This window comes from Macaca mulatta, chromosome 12, assembly GCF_049350105.2.
Source record: "Macaca mulatta isolate MMU2019108-1 chromosome 12, T2T-MMU8v2.0, whole genome shotgun sequence".
In the NCBI taxonomy this organism is placed as follows: domain Eukaryota; kingdom Metazoa; phylum Chordata; class Mammalia; order Primates; family Cercopithecidae; genus Macaca; species Macaca mulatta.
This window is the reverse complement of record NC_133417.1, coordinates 28,895,562-28,913,433: the sequence shown is the minus strand read 5'-3', so window position 1 is coordinate 28,913,433 and position 17,872 is coordinate 28,895,562. Positions and strand designations below refer to the sequence as shown.

At 36.8% G+C, this 17,872-nt stretch overlaps 1 protein-coding gene across 1 annotated transcript in view; it reads right to left on the bottom strand.

Moving 5' to 3' along the window:
• THSD7B (thrombospondin type 1 domain containing 7B) overlaps positions 1 to 17,872 on the bottom strand; it is a 788,242-nt gene that overhangs the window by 399,986 nt on the left and 370,384 nt on the right. Inside the window, exons 10-11 of the mRNA XM_077956542.1 lie at positions 4,938 to 5,067; positions 1,585 to 1,688 (exon numbers count right to left, since the gene is read on the bottom strand). Of these exons, the coding sequence (XP_077812668.1) occupies positions 1,585 to 1,688; positions 4,938 to 5,067 (234 nt within the window). The remainder of the gene's footprint in view (positions 1 to 1,584; positions 1,689 to 4,937; positions 5,068 to 17,872) is intronic.

Here is a 17,872-nt window from a genome sequence, read left to right as displayed (position 1 = left end):
TACCTGAAAGTAAGCTTACTGTATTCCTTGTTCTTTGGAGTGATTTTTAAAGGAGATTGATCTCACTGGAGATGTATTTAGTCTTATTGTTTTGTATTTTCCTTTATGGTTCTTAATTTAAAGAAAAGATGGAGGTAGAAATGTCTTTCCTCCATAATCCTAAAATTGAAGACCCATCCTACTATGCTAAAAGTGCAACTTGCCCATCAACTAAACACCAGGATTGTTCTAATGCTGGTATCAAATTTAGAGAAAGTTCATTGCCTAATCTAAAGGACTATCAGGCATCCAGCTAGAAATGTTCATTTAAATTGAAATCCAAGGAGATTTCATATTCTAGAAAATATGAAATATCTTGCTTTTTATGTGATAATTCTACATCATTTACAAACAATATCCTTGCAGAATTTACTAAATGATTTTGTTTAGTATTGTAGTATCATGGAGTAACAAATTCAAGGTGCTATTTAAACTGTACACTACATAGAGTTGCCACTTTTTAATAGGGCTCCATCCATGGAGTAGATATTGGTGATTTGGATATTCTGTAACAATTTCTCAGCAGAAAGTAGGCAAAAATCTTAAAATAACAATATCATATTATTACAATAATTTAGTGATATATAAAAGTAAAATGTCTTAAGAAAGTGATTCATTCTTATAATTTACACAAAGTCACTGTAGATCCCCACAGAAGTCTTAAATCAAACTACCTGACCAATCAATTTCATCTACCAATTTTTTGACAGTGGTATTATTTCCAAAGGATGACCTATGTAACAAAACGAGAAACTTAATTCTAAATATGCCTTGTAAAAGAACATTAATTATGAAACCAGTATACTTTGATTGATTCTACAAGGTCTAATTTTGCCACATACATCCCTTTAGTGACAAAGTGGTCAGATTTGGAGAAAAATGCGCTTCATATCAAGCTTCATATAATTGGCACCTAGATTATGAATGAAATAGAAAAGTGAGCAGTCTGATGATTCTCTGAGTACTTTTCAGAGATTTCCCACACCTTCTAGACATTGATGATAAAAGGAAGTTCTACTCAGGTCCAGAAGCTTATTCATATGTCTTCCAGAAATTTTAATACTTCCTTTGTATGCATTTGACATATGAGATATGAGTATGTATATGACAATTATATTTAAGCAATATCCTATGATCATTAAGATTAGTCAATTCATTCAGTTATTCTTTCATTCATCAACAAATATTTAATTAGCACCAAAAAATCTAAAGTATACAGACAGTTGAATTTAATCTTGATATAACCTTCATTCACAGATACCAGGTAATATCTAATATGTATTTGGAATATGAGCATTGGTGTATGCTATGACTGAGAACAGAATTTGCTTATATTTCTTTAGTCCTTAGGTACACTAACTGGTTATAGTTAATCTAATATAAAATGTTAATTATGCCAAATTCTATTTATATTCAACATCAATAAATATAAATAATTCAAGCCAATAATATCACAATTAATTCAAGTATACAAATAAGCAACACATACGAGTTACATAATATTAACTTATGTATTAATAAAAAACTATGTAAAAATCATCTTACCTCTTGTTTGTAACCCCTTTCCACAGGCTTCACTGCTGCCCATTATTCCCTGCCGGACAGACTCTGGCACTATGATGCAAGGGCTCCATTTCTGTAGCTTCCACCTGTGATTACCAAAAACAATGGACTAGAAACTTCACTGTGATCAACATGCAGAAGAAATACTTAGATATGTTTCAAGTTCAAGAAAACATAAAGACAGCAATTCAATAAAACTGGATGTGAAACCAATGTCATAAAACCAAGCCTTGGCAAGCACTAGAATGACAATAGTCCATTCTACCCCAGATTCATGATTTAGGCACTAATTCAATGTTTTTGAATTGGTCCTGTGGCTAATGAGAAAAAACTGAATTTGGATATTTTGCACATAAACTTTGGTTAATATAGAAAGTGGCAATAATAAACATTAGAGGCACAGATCAGTCTAGAGGGTCTAGTTCTTTATGCACTTAAAATTGTTTCAAAAAAAAAAAACAAGAAAAAAAAGAGAGTGAGAAAATCCCTATGTCCCATTGGTGCGTTAGAGAATCAAGGTTTGAACATCCGTAAGCTTGAGGTACAAACTTCACATTAATCTTCTGCTTCAAAATTTTTATAAGCTTGAGGTACAAACCTTCACACTTAATCCGCTGCTTCCATTTATAAGGTGTTCCCAAGGTCTTCTGAAGTAAATCAAACATCTCAATAGGTTATAGAGTAAAAGAACGGGCACCATGGACCTATCTTATCCGATAGTTCATCTTAGGAAAGAGGAATGGACCTGCCGTTGATAAAATACCATGATTTCTAGTCCTCAGAGGATACAATCTTGAAGGCAATCTTCTCACTTTCTACTGGCTTTTCTTTCTCAGGTCAACAAAACTCTCTTTTTATGACTCACAGGGCAGATGATGACTTGTGTCCTTAAATCTGTCTCTTCACAACATTCCAGAAAATCCAAACCCTAAGTATAACTACAGATCCTGCTCTTTCACTTAGTACATTTTAACCCTTTTCATATGAGCCAATACCTCTGATAAAAGAACTACTTCAAAAAAGGAAAGAGAAACATGAAGCAAAACATCATTGACCTCATTCAAGTGGCCTTCATAATGGGAATAGCTGAAGAGTTGGGGGAAAAAAATCAGGAAACAGCTAAACAGGAAACCTGTTACATTTAAAGAAATCATCTATTAATTTTAAATTGTTATAAATTTACTTTATACATGAACAGACACATTCCACATGAATCCAAGATATAGAAGCCAAAAGGTAAGGGATTTTAGTCCAACTTTTGAACTAAAATATGTCGTTCATTCATTAAATTTCCTTAAATTGAGTTTACATAGGCTTTCTTGACCAAAGTGAGATTGAGGAGTTCAATGTCTTTTACCTTGGTGAATAGACTGAAATGGAGGAAAGAAATTTTTGGAATTCCTTTATTAAACTTTCAATTTTAGGATAATAAATCCAGGCTCAGAGAGGTTAAATGATTTGTCCCAGGCTGCGCAAGTCAGGACAGGCCAGTTGCCAGTCCTGTCTCTGGATATTCAGCCACATCCTCTTGGCAACATCTTATTGCCAATTCTACATAGGGATAAAGGTGCCCATGCTGTCTTATCTACTGAATGTATTGAGAGAAGTTCAAATACACATGACAGATTAAATAGGCATTTTGATTCTGTTTTAATTTGGTAAACATGTGAATATATCACCTTAATGGAGTCAGAAAGAAGAATCAGAAGAGAATGATAAAATCCTATCTTAACTCACTTCCTAAGACAACTTCCTCCCTAACATACCAATAAAGGGGAAAGCAAAATCTAAATTGGAACTACATTGCTCAAAATTCAAGGATGTTTCATGAAGGAGCAGAGATTCATGCTGGTAACTTGGATACATTTTGAACTACGCATCAGGAAAAATGGCACAATGATCCAATTCATACACAGTAGAACTGATTTTTGGGGAACAAGGCAGGAGGTCATTGATAGCAACTAGCTCAAACACAAGTAGCTAAATTGAAACGCAATGAGAGAGTAAAATGAGTGGACAAAGAAATAGAAGATCCCACTAATAGTTTTTTGATTTTGTCTGATTATAACAACCCTGGGTTCATAAAAACGTCTAATAATATTTGATTTGGCTATTTTTTTTCATTTGGATACTTTCCTTGAGAGCTCTTGCTGGGCTCAGAAGTTTCAATATTTAGACATTGTACAAAAGGATGAATATTGACAGTGTTTCCACAATGGCCCTGTGGTTAATGAGAAAAAAATAGGAGTCTGGGCATGTTCCCAGTGTTTATTTACATCCTCCCAAAACTGGTCATCGGATAAAAACAATGAAAGTACAGGATGATAAAATCAATAGTAATTTAGACTTCTTCAACAATATCTTTCTTCTTTAAAAAAAAAGGAAATAACTTGTATTCTCTCAAATAATTAGCCCTCGAATTTCACAGCTTTAAGTTTAGTTTCTCAAATAATTAGCAGAAACATGGGACATTTTTGCTGAAGGCATTTTTAAGTGTGCTGATAAAACCCATATTTTTTTTAAGACCATGGATTATTTTCACAAATCAGTAAAACCCCACAGAGATTGAATTTAATCCCAATACACTTTAAAGTAGCATTTCAATCAGATTTAAAATTGTCAGGTGTTAAAAGGGGGGAAGCTTGTGAGTAAGCAAAGAAACCTCAAGTATTATTTTTATAAATAGTAATCACTAATTTGCCAAGAGGGAATATACAGGGAACATACATAGTTTAAAAGTTATTCATCTTCTTTTTGTAATAAAAAATTTTATCCGTAAGTTAAACTTTTTTTTTCTAATTGAATGGTTTCTGAAACTGTGTATCACAAAAATTGAGAGCCAAAAACATTTTTAATTAAAATAAACAAGGGAGTACAAATTTGCTCTTAATTCTTGACTAAAGATGTTAGGATGAGAATAATAGAATGAAGGTAAGTTGCCTCCTGCGCGCGCGCGCGCGCGTGTGTGTGTGTGTGTGTGTGTGTGTGGTGTGTGTATTCCTTCTCCCAGCCCCCAGATAACAACCGTAACAACCTCATCCTGAATCTCTTTCGAACATGATCCTGAAAATGGATTGCTTGGTGGCATAAGTCAAGCAGCTCACTTACGGTCAAACATGCTTCCTTTCCCCTCTGTTAATTAGACTTTCATATTCTCTACTCCTCCCAAATATGTTCCAGATAAGAGGGTAAGAATATTAAAGTATTTGAAGATATGTAAATCCCAGATCCCCTCTTACTTCTTATTTTTCACCAAACGACCGTATATTATATGAAAGAAAATAGGTTATAATTTGTAGTAGGTCTAATGATAATTTTAAAAGATAACTACTTACCGATATATAGGACACAAGGAGACATCTTCACACTCTCTCTCCTCATATAAGGTATCTGGGCATTCCTGGCCTCCATTGGCTGCTTCTTGGATGATGATTCTGTATCGAGACTGTTTTATTGTGGCATTTCCTGAAGTAAAGGAAAAAGAAAATTAAATACTGCCCTTTTATGTTGATGCAGATCAAAATCCAGGTAGCAACTGAGAGACAGATAAAGTAAGCACATGTGGAAAGTCAACCTGGGAATGAAAATAACAAGCAAAGACCAGGAGTGAACACTCCATCTTACTTTTATGAAATAAACACACAATACTTAACAATGGTAATTTCAAATATAATTATTTCTCACTGTCTTAATATGTTTAATTATAATCTACCTTACCAATGGCATGAAAGCTTTTTGACATGATCAGAGGGGCCCCAGAAGCCCTCTTTGATCTCCAAACAACAGCTGAAATCACTGGTGTTTTATTATTAGCAACTCAGTCTCTTGAGTAAGGGATTTCTCCATCCAGGCCACTTTTTATAGTGCAAACAAAACACACCTATAATAATTAATATATTAGTAACCAATTTATGGATATTAGTTTATTAGATTTCTTATTCTCTATAACCTCATAACCATATGTATATAATTGGAATTTAGGGAAGAGGCACTAAAATTGGGAAAGAACAAAATATTGTTTACTTCAGGGTTTTGCTGAGAAGTAGAAGTATTAATAGGAACATCAACAAAAAAAAACAACTGATGTTCACTTTAATGTGTTGAGGCACTCATTTCACAATCTTTAGATGCCTTCTGAATCAACATCAACAACAAAAATCAATTATCATTAAAGTGCTTAGCAACTATTTCAATTACTATGTGGAAGATAGACTATTGGCACTATAAATACAGACACAAATCTCTGACCTACAGAACTTACAATTAAGCAAGAAGAAAAGGGGCAGACATATACACAACTAGTTAGAAGACATTGCAGTGTGAGCAGTGTCAGAGAGTGACACAGGGTTAGGTGGGTATAGAAGAAACAGAAATCATTTTAGAATTTGGCAACCAAAGAGGGCTCATGAAGTAGACAGATTTTTATCTGCTTTGAGGGCCTTGATGGTTAAATAGAAAAAAATCATATATATATATATATATGAATGAAATCATATATATATATATGAATGAAATCATATATATATATGAATGAAATCATATATATGCATATATATATGAATGAAATCATATATATGCATATATATATGAATGAAACCATTCAGGCCAGGGAAACACTTTGAAGAAAGGCACTGAGATGTAAGAATGCAAGGCATTTATTTACAAAGACAGACATGTAATTAACTACACTCAGAAGGAAGGTATGTGAGTATGGCTCTGGGTGTGAGCACATGGGGAGGTGGGAGAGAGGGAGGAGTACAGTGAGGGTTTTAAAGAATGGAGAGAAAAGACAGTGTAGGCAAAGATGGAATCAACTGGTAGGTTTGGTACAAATAATGGACCTACCTATATCAAGATGTTGACTTACAGAAAGCCAGCACAATGAAATAAGAATTTATTAAAATTATATATGCATTTAAAAAAAATCATGAATACTAGAAGACTCACAGTGAGAAGCAACTCACCCACTATGAAAGCTTCCTTACTCTCTGTCTTCCTTTTCAGAAGGAACACTTTCAACTGCTTCTGTATTTAATTTTTCTATGGTTACCTCCAAATCTATAAATACTATGCTTATGTCATTACTTCTTGATTTATGAACTTCAGACATTATGTATTGACTTTCTGCAGTAATTGCCAATTTACTTTGTACCATCTTTCAATCTTTGATAATGATGTTGCTATTTTTATGCCTCTACTGGTTACTTAATAATCCATATTTTTTTAAGTCCTACCCCTCACTCCTGTCCTCCATCAGACCAGTCACCACAACTTGGCATAGTCCTCTTGGGTAGAGGAGCTTTCTCCCTGCCACCACCCACCTTCCTGCTACATTAGGTCATGGCTCCCAATGTCGTGTCATCAATTTCTCTACTTTTTGGTCTTACCCATTAGTGTTCTGTCATCCATAAAGATCTCCCCTCCACTAATGGTCCTCTCCTTTTGTTTTTGAGAAGGAATTAGGGCTTTGAAAATTCCTTTCCTATCATTTTAAATGAGATTCTCAGAAGGAGGAGAGACCAACAACTTCGCACATCTCGTGACTTTGAACTAGAAGTTAAGGAGATGTACAGGATCTTTTCCATCTGTTCCCCAAGATCCCCTTTGTCCTGCTTTAACCTGCTTTATACCCATAGGTGGGCTGCATTGGTGGCCCCCTGCCTTATTGGCTTCTGTTTGGCCTTTGCCAATGAGGGGATGGGACACACAAAAGAAAAGAAAAAAAGGGCAAGTGAAGAGATAGAGAGATGAAGGTATTTATTCCACCAGATTCCATCCTCTGTATTGCCTCAAGTTGTCTCCTTACCTCTAACGAAAGCCACAGTTCCTATGGAGTGGCATTTGCTTATAGCTATTAAATACTTTTCTTTCACTCCACTAAATGTTTCTCCCTCCATCAACTTTACGGCTCTTAACTTTCACTAGCCCAGGTACTAAACCATCATACCCTGTAAGTCTACTTTAACACTTCCTATTCCTTTGTAAATAGTCCCTTCATTAAATCTTCCTCAGTTGCCCCATTTGAGTGGGCTACCTCTTTCCTGGCAGAACACGCCAATAAAGTCAAAGGAGAGATGCTGCTATTTGAAAGACTAGATGCTGTAATTGGCCCCTTTTTAAATGTAGTTAAGGTTATGTGAGGAGTTTAGAAATAGACGCTTAAAAAGAAAAAGAGGGTTGCCAAGACAGGTCTGCCTCATAATAATATAAAAAGCTATCTTTATTTGGGTGGGAACAATCTTTTGTAAATAATTATGCCTTTGGAAAAAGTCTCTTTGCCTACTCCCAATTAATGCCAATTATATTGTACTATCTCTGTTTAGCCTATACTGTACTGTTTAGCTTTAGAATGTTTACTTGAGTGTAGGTTTGTGTGTATGTGTGCTTTGTCCAAATACTATCTTAGGAGTTTGTAAATAAAGATTGAAAACAATAGAAAAAAAAGAAAGGAATGCCTTCACCTCACATGGAGAGAGAAACCCTAAGGGAGACTACATATACAGCATGGATCCATACTTCTCCCTTTACACTAAACATGCACATGCACACACCATACACACACGATACACACTCACACACTGAGGTAGTCTGCCTTTATGGTGTGACTCCAGGTAAAATAATCTAAAGTTTGAGAATAATAGTTGCATTGACTTTCATGCCCTACAGATATTCGGGTGGAGGTTGAAAAGGATGGATCCTCCAGTGAAAATCAACATTTAGTATCGAAGTAACATTTTCCAGAGGAGAAACTGATTCCCACTGTGCATAAGTGAAGAAAAATGTATGCCTTTGGAGAGAGAGAGAGTTAAGGGATGATCTTGAGCTAGGGAAACAACACCAGAGATGTGTGAACTACCTGTTAAGAGTCTTTCTTTCTTTTTCTTTTTCTTTTGCTCTCTCTCTCTCTCTGTATTTCCTTGAACTTTGCAATGGACATATTTAGCAATCAATTTTAAAGAATTTTCCTCTCCTTATGATGTAAATGCCTCAAATTATGGTCAAACCTATAGCAGAATCCTTTACACACAACAGACTTAAGTGACGTTGTGGGAAGCTCAAGGGCAGGCAGTGTACACTTGGGATAGAACAGTCAATGATTTTCCCATTTTTGTCTGAGGCATTTAAATCACAGCAACTCCAACTTGAATAGGGGCTGGGTAAAATAAGGCTGAGGCCTACCGGCTTCATTCCCAGATGATTAAGGTATTCTAAGTCACAGGATGAGATTGGAGGTCAGCATAAGATATAGGTCATAAAGACCTTGCTGATAAAATGGGCTACAGTAAAGAAGCCAGCTAAATCCCATCAAAACCAAGATGGCCACAAGAGAAACCTCTGGTCATCCTCACTGCTACCCTCCAACCAGCTCCATGACAGTTTACAGATGCCATGGCAACATCAGGAAGTTATCCTACATGGTCTAAAAGGGAAGGCATGAATAATCCCCACCTTGTTGAGCATATCATCAGGAAATAACCATAAAAATGGGCAACCATCAGCCCTCAGGGCTGCTCTGTCTACGAAGTAGTCATTCTTTTATTCCTTTACTTTCTTAATAAACTTGCTTTCATTGTACTCTATGGACTTGTCCTGAATTCTTTCTTGCACGAGATTTCAATGATAGACTGCATTATGAAAATATGGCACATATACACCATGGAATACTATGCAGCCATAAAAAAGGATCAGTTCATGTCCTTTGCAGGGACATGGATGAAGCTGGAAACCATCATTCTCAGCAAACTAACACAAGGACAGAAAACTAAATACCACATGTTCTCACTCATAGGTGAGAACTGAACAATGAGAACACTTGGACATGGGGCGGGGAACATCACACACCAGGGCCTGTGGAGGGGTGGGGGGCTGGGGGAGGGATAGCATGAGGAGAAATACCTAATGTAAACTACGAGTTGATGGGTGCAGGAAACCAACATGGCACATGTATACCTATGTAACAGACCTGCACGTTGTGCACATGTACCCTAGAGTTTAAAGTAAATAAATAACATAAAATAAAATAAAGAATTATCTCTTACCGTCTGGATCCATATCCCTTTCCTGTAAAAATTTCACTTCATTTTGAAGCCCACATGAGGGCTGTATCAAGGGAGAACAATAATTCCAGAAATCCAAAAGGTAACCAGCAACAAAAGAAGTAGAGTCTGAGGCAGCCCCCAGTATCATGATTTGAAGCCAGGTAAGAGAAGATGGGGAAAGGCCAAGTAGTAGCTCTAAGAGTGATGTCAAACAACACCTCCTTTTCCATTGAATACTGAAGAAAAAGTGATTTGGGGAAGTAGCTATAGAGAGGGGAGGATAGTGGCTTTGCCACTGGACTACATTTAGATCACCTACGTGTGTAAAACATATTAAATGTTTCTAGGAATTACCATCTTAATCTATGTCAGATCCACGTCTGGGCATTTTACGTATGCATATGCTACCTTATTTTATTATTATCACTTCTTATAATTATTCCCTTTTTACAGGTAAGAAAATGGAGGGTGGAAGAAGTAAATAATTTCCCAAAAATCACCTAGCTAGAGTTAAAACTGTACTAGGCAGACATTTAGGCCCATGATATTTCCACTAAAATAGACTTTATAGTATGATGAAGGAAAAGAGGGAGCATTCGGGGGTGGGGGTGTGAGGGGAAATAGTTTACGTCACTGTCCTTCTGTTATTCTAAAGGAATACTTATTCCCTTCTAAGCAATTTTTCAATAGCACTCGCTTACAGAAGATTTCAGTGTTAAAAAAGTGCCATGTTTGTAAGCTTTTGTGAGTGATGTTTCCAACCTCATTAGGCCTATGAAAAATAACAATAAATTAAAGTGCCTGTTTGCCAACATGAACAATTGCTCAAGCATGATTATGACTAATAACTAGTTTAAATTCAGTTTTGATTTATGCATATTTTATCATCACTAAGTCATCAGGTATAATTAAACTTGCTATTAATTATAGTCAAAAGAAGTAACATTTAGAGAAGATGGTGACTTAAAGATTAAGAAACATATTTACCATAGAAAGCACATGAATGGGCTACAAACATTGAGAGATGTTTATAGATTCTTCGTGAAGGTCTACACTCGTCTTTTCCAGAAAGATGAAAGAGAGAAGAAATGAGTATGTAAAGAGACCCGTTGGGTCATTTGCAGCTAGGTAGGCTGGGGCACATCACACTGAATTCATGTCATGAATGCTGAGCCCTGATGTCAGGGTTATTCGATTAATGAGTTAAAATAAAGGACTGACTCACTAAGTTTGCAACTAATCTAAAATGTAAGAGTAGGGGGACAGCAAGTAGGTAGTAGAACAGGAGTGGACATAGGCACTGGCTGATAGGAGAGGCAGGGTTGGAGACGAACGTGTGGCCAGGAAATTGGGGGCACTGCTAGAGGCAACCATAGGTGCAGAGTAGATGAAGGATAGTCACGTACCAGCAGCGCGTGGTAGTTAATCCAGCAGCAACCTGCAGAATTCTAATAGATTTTAAAAATTAACCTTCAGGGGTTTCCCTTGTTTCTCAAATATTCTTATTACTCATTAAACATCAGTGGTCTATTATGCTTCACAGCACCACTACTGTTCCAGGCCTACCACTTTATAACTCCTGGTTCTCACCCTGAAGTTCTCTTTCCTTCTCTTCACTTATATATACAACTCACCACTCAAAAACAAAACTGAACCCATCCTGGTGATTCCTCTCTCACAAAGATTGAAGCAAAAGGATGACACCAATGCTTTTGAAGATTAATATCACATTAACAGTCTCACATTAAATACTTCCTAGGGTTGAGTTGCAACCCTAACACCTGTTAGACTTCAGGTTATTTCTTTGACCTTGCTAAGCCTCAACTTCCTAAGTTGTAAAACAGGCCAGCTAAGTTTCTAGTTCTTATAACTGCTAGGAGGATTACATGAGATACTGCACGTGAAGCGTGTACACATTGCCACGTACAAGGAATTTTCTCTAGCATAATGGGAGTTCATGAAAGAAAAGAAAGATTTTAAAAAATAGAAGAAAAGTTTCAATAGTTAAATTTTCTGTAATTTAGACAGAGAAAAAAAAAAGTGACAATCCAGCTTTCCATTCGGAACTGAGTCTCATTCCTGTTTTGTACATCTAGGAGCAGACAACGAATGGCTTAAAACCATTCCATGTTCCTGGTAAATTAAACTACAATTGCAAGGCAATTAGTACCTACAACTATGTTCTCATATTATTGGAGAGGAATGGCTAGGATGGTCAAACATCCTGCTCTCTCAGGGCAATTTTAGCTAATACCTATTATCCTAGCTTAAATAATAATAACTCCTCCATTCACTCTCATAAATGTCTTGGTTTGTATGAAACATTATATGATCATTCAAAGACTATCACCCCCATGTGCATGTATAATAAGAAACATGTACATTTTATTTCTAATTCCAGCATAGGATTGCATTTCAAATGTGTGGAAAAAGTAGACTGACTGCACTGCTATTCTTAATATTATCTACTCAACAGGATCACTGGACCTTTTTATTTCTCGATACAGAATTCTGCTGGCATCGTTCAAACATTCGAAGAAGGCTGTTTTGTGTCCCTCAACAAACTTGTTTGTGAAACACTGAATTAAAATTTAATGGGAAGAGAGTATAAGGCTTACCTCAAAATAACCATAGCTACTCTATATGTGTTACTATAACAGAAACATCACAAATGGATGCTATAAAACTGAAAAGACTTAGCATTTATTCAAAAATGAGCATTAATATGAGGGGAAAACAACTTGGACTTGGAAAAAATTCCAAATTGTCATTGAGAAGGCTGGGCGCAGTGGCTCATGCCTGTAATCCCAGCACTTTGGGAGGCTGAGGTGGGTGGATCACGAGGTCAGGAGATTGAGACCACCCTGGTTGACAAGGTGAAATCCTGTCTCTACTAAAAATACACAAAATTAGTCAGACGTGGTGGCGGGCGCCTGTAGTCCCGGCTACTCAGGAGGCTGAGGCAGGAGAATGGCATGAACCTGGAGGCAGAGCTTGCAGTGAGCCGAGATTGTGCTACTGCACTCCAGCCTGGGTAACAGGGAGAGACTCCATCTCAAAAAAAAAAAAAAAGCAAAAAACAAAAAACAAAAAGAAGGCTGTTTCTAAGTCAATACTAGTGACAGACAAAGATGGTAGTACAATATTAGGCAGCTTGTTTATTCACCTTTAAATCTGTGACTCTGAGTTATCAGAGTGAAGCATTTACCATATACAGTGTTGTCATCATTAATAAATATTTGTGAGGTACCTGCTATATGTAGGCAACTCAACTAGGTGCTAGTGTTATGCTGAAATGTACATACATGCATTATTAAATCTACCCAGTGCAGCAGAAGTAAAACTTGACAGATAGATAATAACGTAAAAGATCTCTTTAGTTTTATAGGAGTTCAGAAATGATAATATGAACTTTGTATTTATTATCCAAATCCATCAATGTTCTCTCTTTGTTCAAGGAGAAGTGCAGGCTTAAGTGGTTAAAAAAAATGCAATGCCCTAGTAGAACTATGAGTAGGAAGGTTTTATATACTTCCTTCCTATCCATCTTGGTGTTCCATATATAGAGCAGATACATCAACAGCAGCATGTTCCCCTAAAATTCCCTCCCAGCTTAAATCTTGAAGTACTTCAAAATGAACACTGAGTTAAAGACTGTATCTATCTATATATAAATGAAATTAGGCAAAATTGCAAAGCTTTTCTGCTAAACTTTCCAGGAATGTTAAAAATAAGCTTCAGAATATCCATATACTTCTTTCATTTTGAAATACTGCCTGAAAAAAATGTACGCTATATTCTTAAATTTTTATAATCATCATTCATTTTGCAACAGAAGCCAAATTCAATGGATCTGACAACAGACAAGACCTTCAGGGCTCTGATTTCTAATCCCAGCTCATTACTGAATTGCTATATGACCTTGGGCAAGGCACTTAACCTTTCAGAACTTCAATTTTCTTACTTGTCCTATGTGGGTAATACTGCTGAGACAATTCACAGGACAGCTGCTAGGAATGCTTAATTAAGCGGGATTTAACTTTTTTCAAATGCTATATATATGTGTATGTGTATATATATATATTTTTATATATATATATATATAGTGAACTTGAAATTTTTTATATGAAAGCCCTTTGTATAGACTTAAGAAAGAGCAATTCATGTTTATATCTGCATAAACTATCCAGGATAAGAGTCAAGGCAAAAACAAACTTCCTGTAGTAGACACAACACACAGAAACCCAGGGCATAGTTCTAAATTTCCAGGGACTCCTTCCAATATCCTCGGCTTTCTATCCCCAACCACTGCTGTTCTTAAAACACCTCCAATTTAGAGAGAACTAATCTTATCAAACAGTGATCCACTTTGAGTCTGCCCTTCCTTAGTCTCTACATATCACAACTGAAGTCATCCATAGCTGATCTCCTTGTGTTTAATTCCAGCTGCATATCAGAATCTCAGGGATGCTTTCTCAAATTCCTAGTGCCCCACCCTCCTCTCAGAAAGCCAAACCAATTAAATGACCATCCCTGATGGGTGCAGCTCAAGTATTAGCATGTTTTAAAAAATTCCCACGGAGGAGAACCACCAATTTAGCACAATTAAAGCAGAGTTTCTTATGCATCCAATATGTAAAACAGGAAAAAGACCATACAGCATGCTTAACCAAGCAATAGAAAACAAATGAACACTAGCTAAACCACTACTGCTCTCAACCCGTTTAAAAAACGCGACCTGCCCTCTAGCTAAAGTCCATCATAATGGGTATAATTGGAAATGTGCAGTATAAACAAGGAAGGTTAATAACAACATCTATACTGGTAAGTTGTACTTGTCTTTTCTTCCTGTCAATGTGTTATGAAATGACAGGGATTTATTTATTTATTTATTTCCCAAATCCTGACCCCTTTCATTTTAGCAGAGGAAGTGACTGCAGCTGCTTGCTACAACAGGGTCCCCTAATGTGTTGCATTCCATCAGCATTAAGACTGAAATACACTGAAACACCATACTACGTGGGATACAGACAGGTTTGGACGGGTACAAATGTCATCGAAGATATAAGCTGAAAAAATACTGCTGGAATTGAAGCTGAAGATGCTGTCTTCATTGTTAGGCATGAATATTGAACTACATATCTGAAAACTGCTTTAAAACAATTCATGTTGCCCTACTCTATAAATGCTTTACGTCCTTAAGAATGCTATTCAGGCCGACCATTGTGCTGATAGCTTGAGAGAGAAGCTAGCAGAGTGAGGACACGACTCAGAAAGGGCACAGATAGCACCACTAGGTCCCTGCATCCTCAGCTCTTACAGGACGGTGAAATGTATCACTGGACCACTTGCTGTTAGGGAGTTGGCCATGTTCTGCCCATCACTCACTATTGCTCAAACACAAAACTCCAGGGCTTTTTTTTTTTTTCTTTCTGACAAACTTTTCTCAATGTCCCTTCCATGATGGGTCTATATGGAAACTGTCAGGTCTCGGAGCCCAAGCCAAGCCATCGCATCCCCTGTGACTTGCATGTATACGCCCAGATGGCCTGAAATAACTGAAGAATCACAATAGAAGTGAAAATGCCCTGCCCCCGCCTTAACTGATGACATTCCACCACAAAAGAAGTGAAAATGGCTGGTCCTTGCCTTAAGTGATGACATTACCTTGTGAAAATCTTTTTCCTGCCTCATCCTGGCTCAAAAAGCTCCCCCACTGAGCACCTTGTGACCCCTACTCCTGCCCGCCAGAGAATAACCCCCCTTTGACTATAATTTTCCTTTACCTACACAAATCCTATAAAACGGCCCGACCCTTATCTCCCTTCGCTGACTCTATTTTTGGACTCAGCCCACCTGCACCCAGGTGATTAAAAAGCTTTATTGCTCACACAAAGCCTGCTTGGTGGTCTCTTCATATGGATGCTCATGATAGAAACATTGGTTTTCCTAAATGTTAAGGTGAGGGAAATTACTCAGACATTAAATATCAGTTGTGATATTAAAATTTTTGTTTTGGAGGTGTTTGTAAAACATGACTAAGGGAAAATAACTCTGTGAATACAAACTAATTAAAATTAGGCTTTTCATTTTTAACCATAAATTTTAGCACAAGGTAGACAAACATTCTTAATTACCTCTTTTATGCATAAGGTACATGTTAATGCTTGTATTGCTGTCATTACTTTTGCAGTGTCAACATGGTCACTAGCGTTCAAAATTTCTCTTTTGGCTTTGTATTGATGAAATAATGTGACTTTTTAGAATCAGTAAACCTGGAGCCCAAGGTCTGTAAACCTAGAAAAATTACTTCTCTCTCAGTACCTCAAAGAGCAATAATAAGAACACTTTATTTGAGGGCTTTGAAGAAGAATAATCAGGTAATGAAATATCAAGTAGCTAGTTCAGGGTTTGGCATCTAGTCAGCATGTAAAAATGTTAGTTGGGAGACAGGTTAGCGTGCAGGAGAGGTTAAACTTATTTCTTCTTTCTTCTTCTAGATGACCCCTGAACTTCCTTTGAGACTGAGCAGAGGGTCACCACTTTCAAGAAGTTTTTTCCACCCTCACCTAAGCAGCCCTCTTCTCATGTTCCTAAACCTCCACAAAGAACTCTGTTGCATCCCGTTGTCTTTTTGACTACCTGTCTTTGAACAGTGAGCCTGTCTAGGTCTTACTGTAGTGCTTAAAGCCTAGTAAGGGCCAGGCGAGGTGGCTTACACCTATAATCTCAGCACTTTGCAAAGCTGAGGTGGCAGGATTGCTGAAGCCCACGAGTTTGAGACTAGCCTAGGCAACATAGCAAGACCCCCATAGCTACAAAACACAAGTACATAAAAATAAAATAAAATAAACCTGGTAGGCATTAATAAATAATTGTTGAACGAATAAAAGAATGAATGAGTGAAAAAAAATGACTGAATTACCATATGGTCATTTAAAACACATCTTTCTTCTGAATGAGAAGATGGAGACATTAGTTTCCAATATAGGAAACTGCATGTCTAGAGAACCTCTCCTGAAAGATTTGTTTATTTATTTATTTATTGAGACAGGGTCTCACTCTGTCACCTAGGCTGGAGTGCAGTGGCAAGATCATAACTCACTACACCTCAACTTTCTAGGCTCAAGCAATCCTCCCACCTCGGCCTCCAGAGTAGCTGGGACTACAGAAGTGTGGCACTGCACCTGCCTAATTATTATTTGTTTTTTGTAGGACAAGGTTGCCCTTTGTTGTCCAGGCTCATCTCCAACTCCAGGGCTCAAGGAATCCTCCCACCTTGGCCTCCCAAAGTGCTGGAATTACAGGCATGACCTACCATGCCTGGCCAATTTTTACCTTTTTAAGAAATGTTTAAACAAATCAAATGAACCCAGAGTTCACATATGCCAGCTTCCATAACCATCAGTATATGACCTACCTTGTTTCATCTATACCCATGCCACACATGACGCAGATTACTTTAAAAAAATTCAGAAAGCACAGTATTTACATGCAAATATTTCAGAATATATTTAAAAGACAATAACTTTTTAAAACTTTTTAATATCAGAGTAATATACATACTTATACAAATTCTCTTAAAATATTAATGAATACCCAACCATTACTTGTGCTATAATTTGTTGATATGTCCTGTAAGTTTCTTCTCCTTTTATTTTTGTTTCCCTTTCAATTCACTTTGAAATGTTTTTAAAGTGTTTTATAAATCCATGCCTAAAAAAGCATTAAAGTCAGGAGACAGTTTGGAGCACTGGCCCTTGGGAAAATTTCTCCATCACTGATGGTGAGAGCCTGGGATTTACTTGATAAGAGAAATCAGGAAAGAGGAGTCAAAATCTACAATCTCCAACACACACACACACACACACACACACACACACACACACACACACAAACACATGCACACACAAATAAAGAAAGCCCAAGATGAGAACTATTTATAGGTGCTTTGAGTTCTAGAAGAAGAATATTGAAATATTCTAAGGAGAGGATACCATTCTAGAAATTGAAGCTATGACCAAACAAAATAAATTATTCCTGACTTCAAGGACTTTTCATTCTAGTAGAGGGAGAAAGGCAATTTGAAAATAAATAAGCTAAACATTTAGTGTTTCATATAGTAATTAAATACTGTGCAAAAAAATACTGTGCCAAGCAGCAAAAGAAACTAGCATCAGAGTGAACAGGCAACATACAGAATGGGAGAAAATTTTTGCAATCTACCCAAC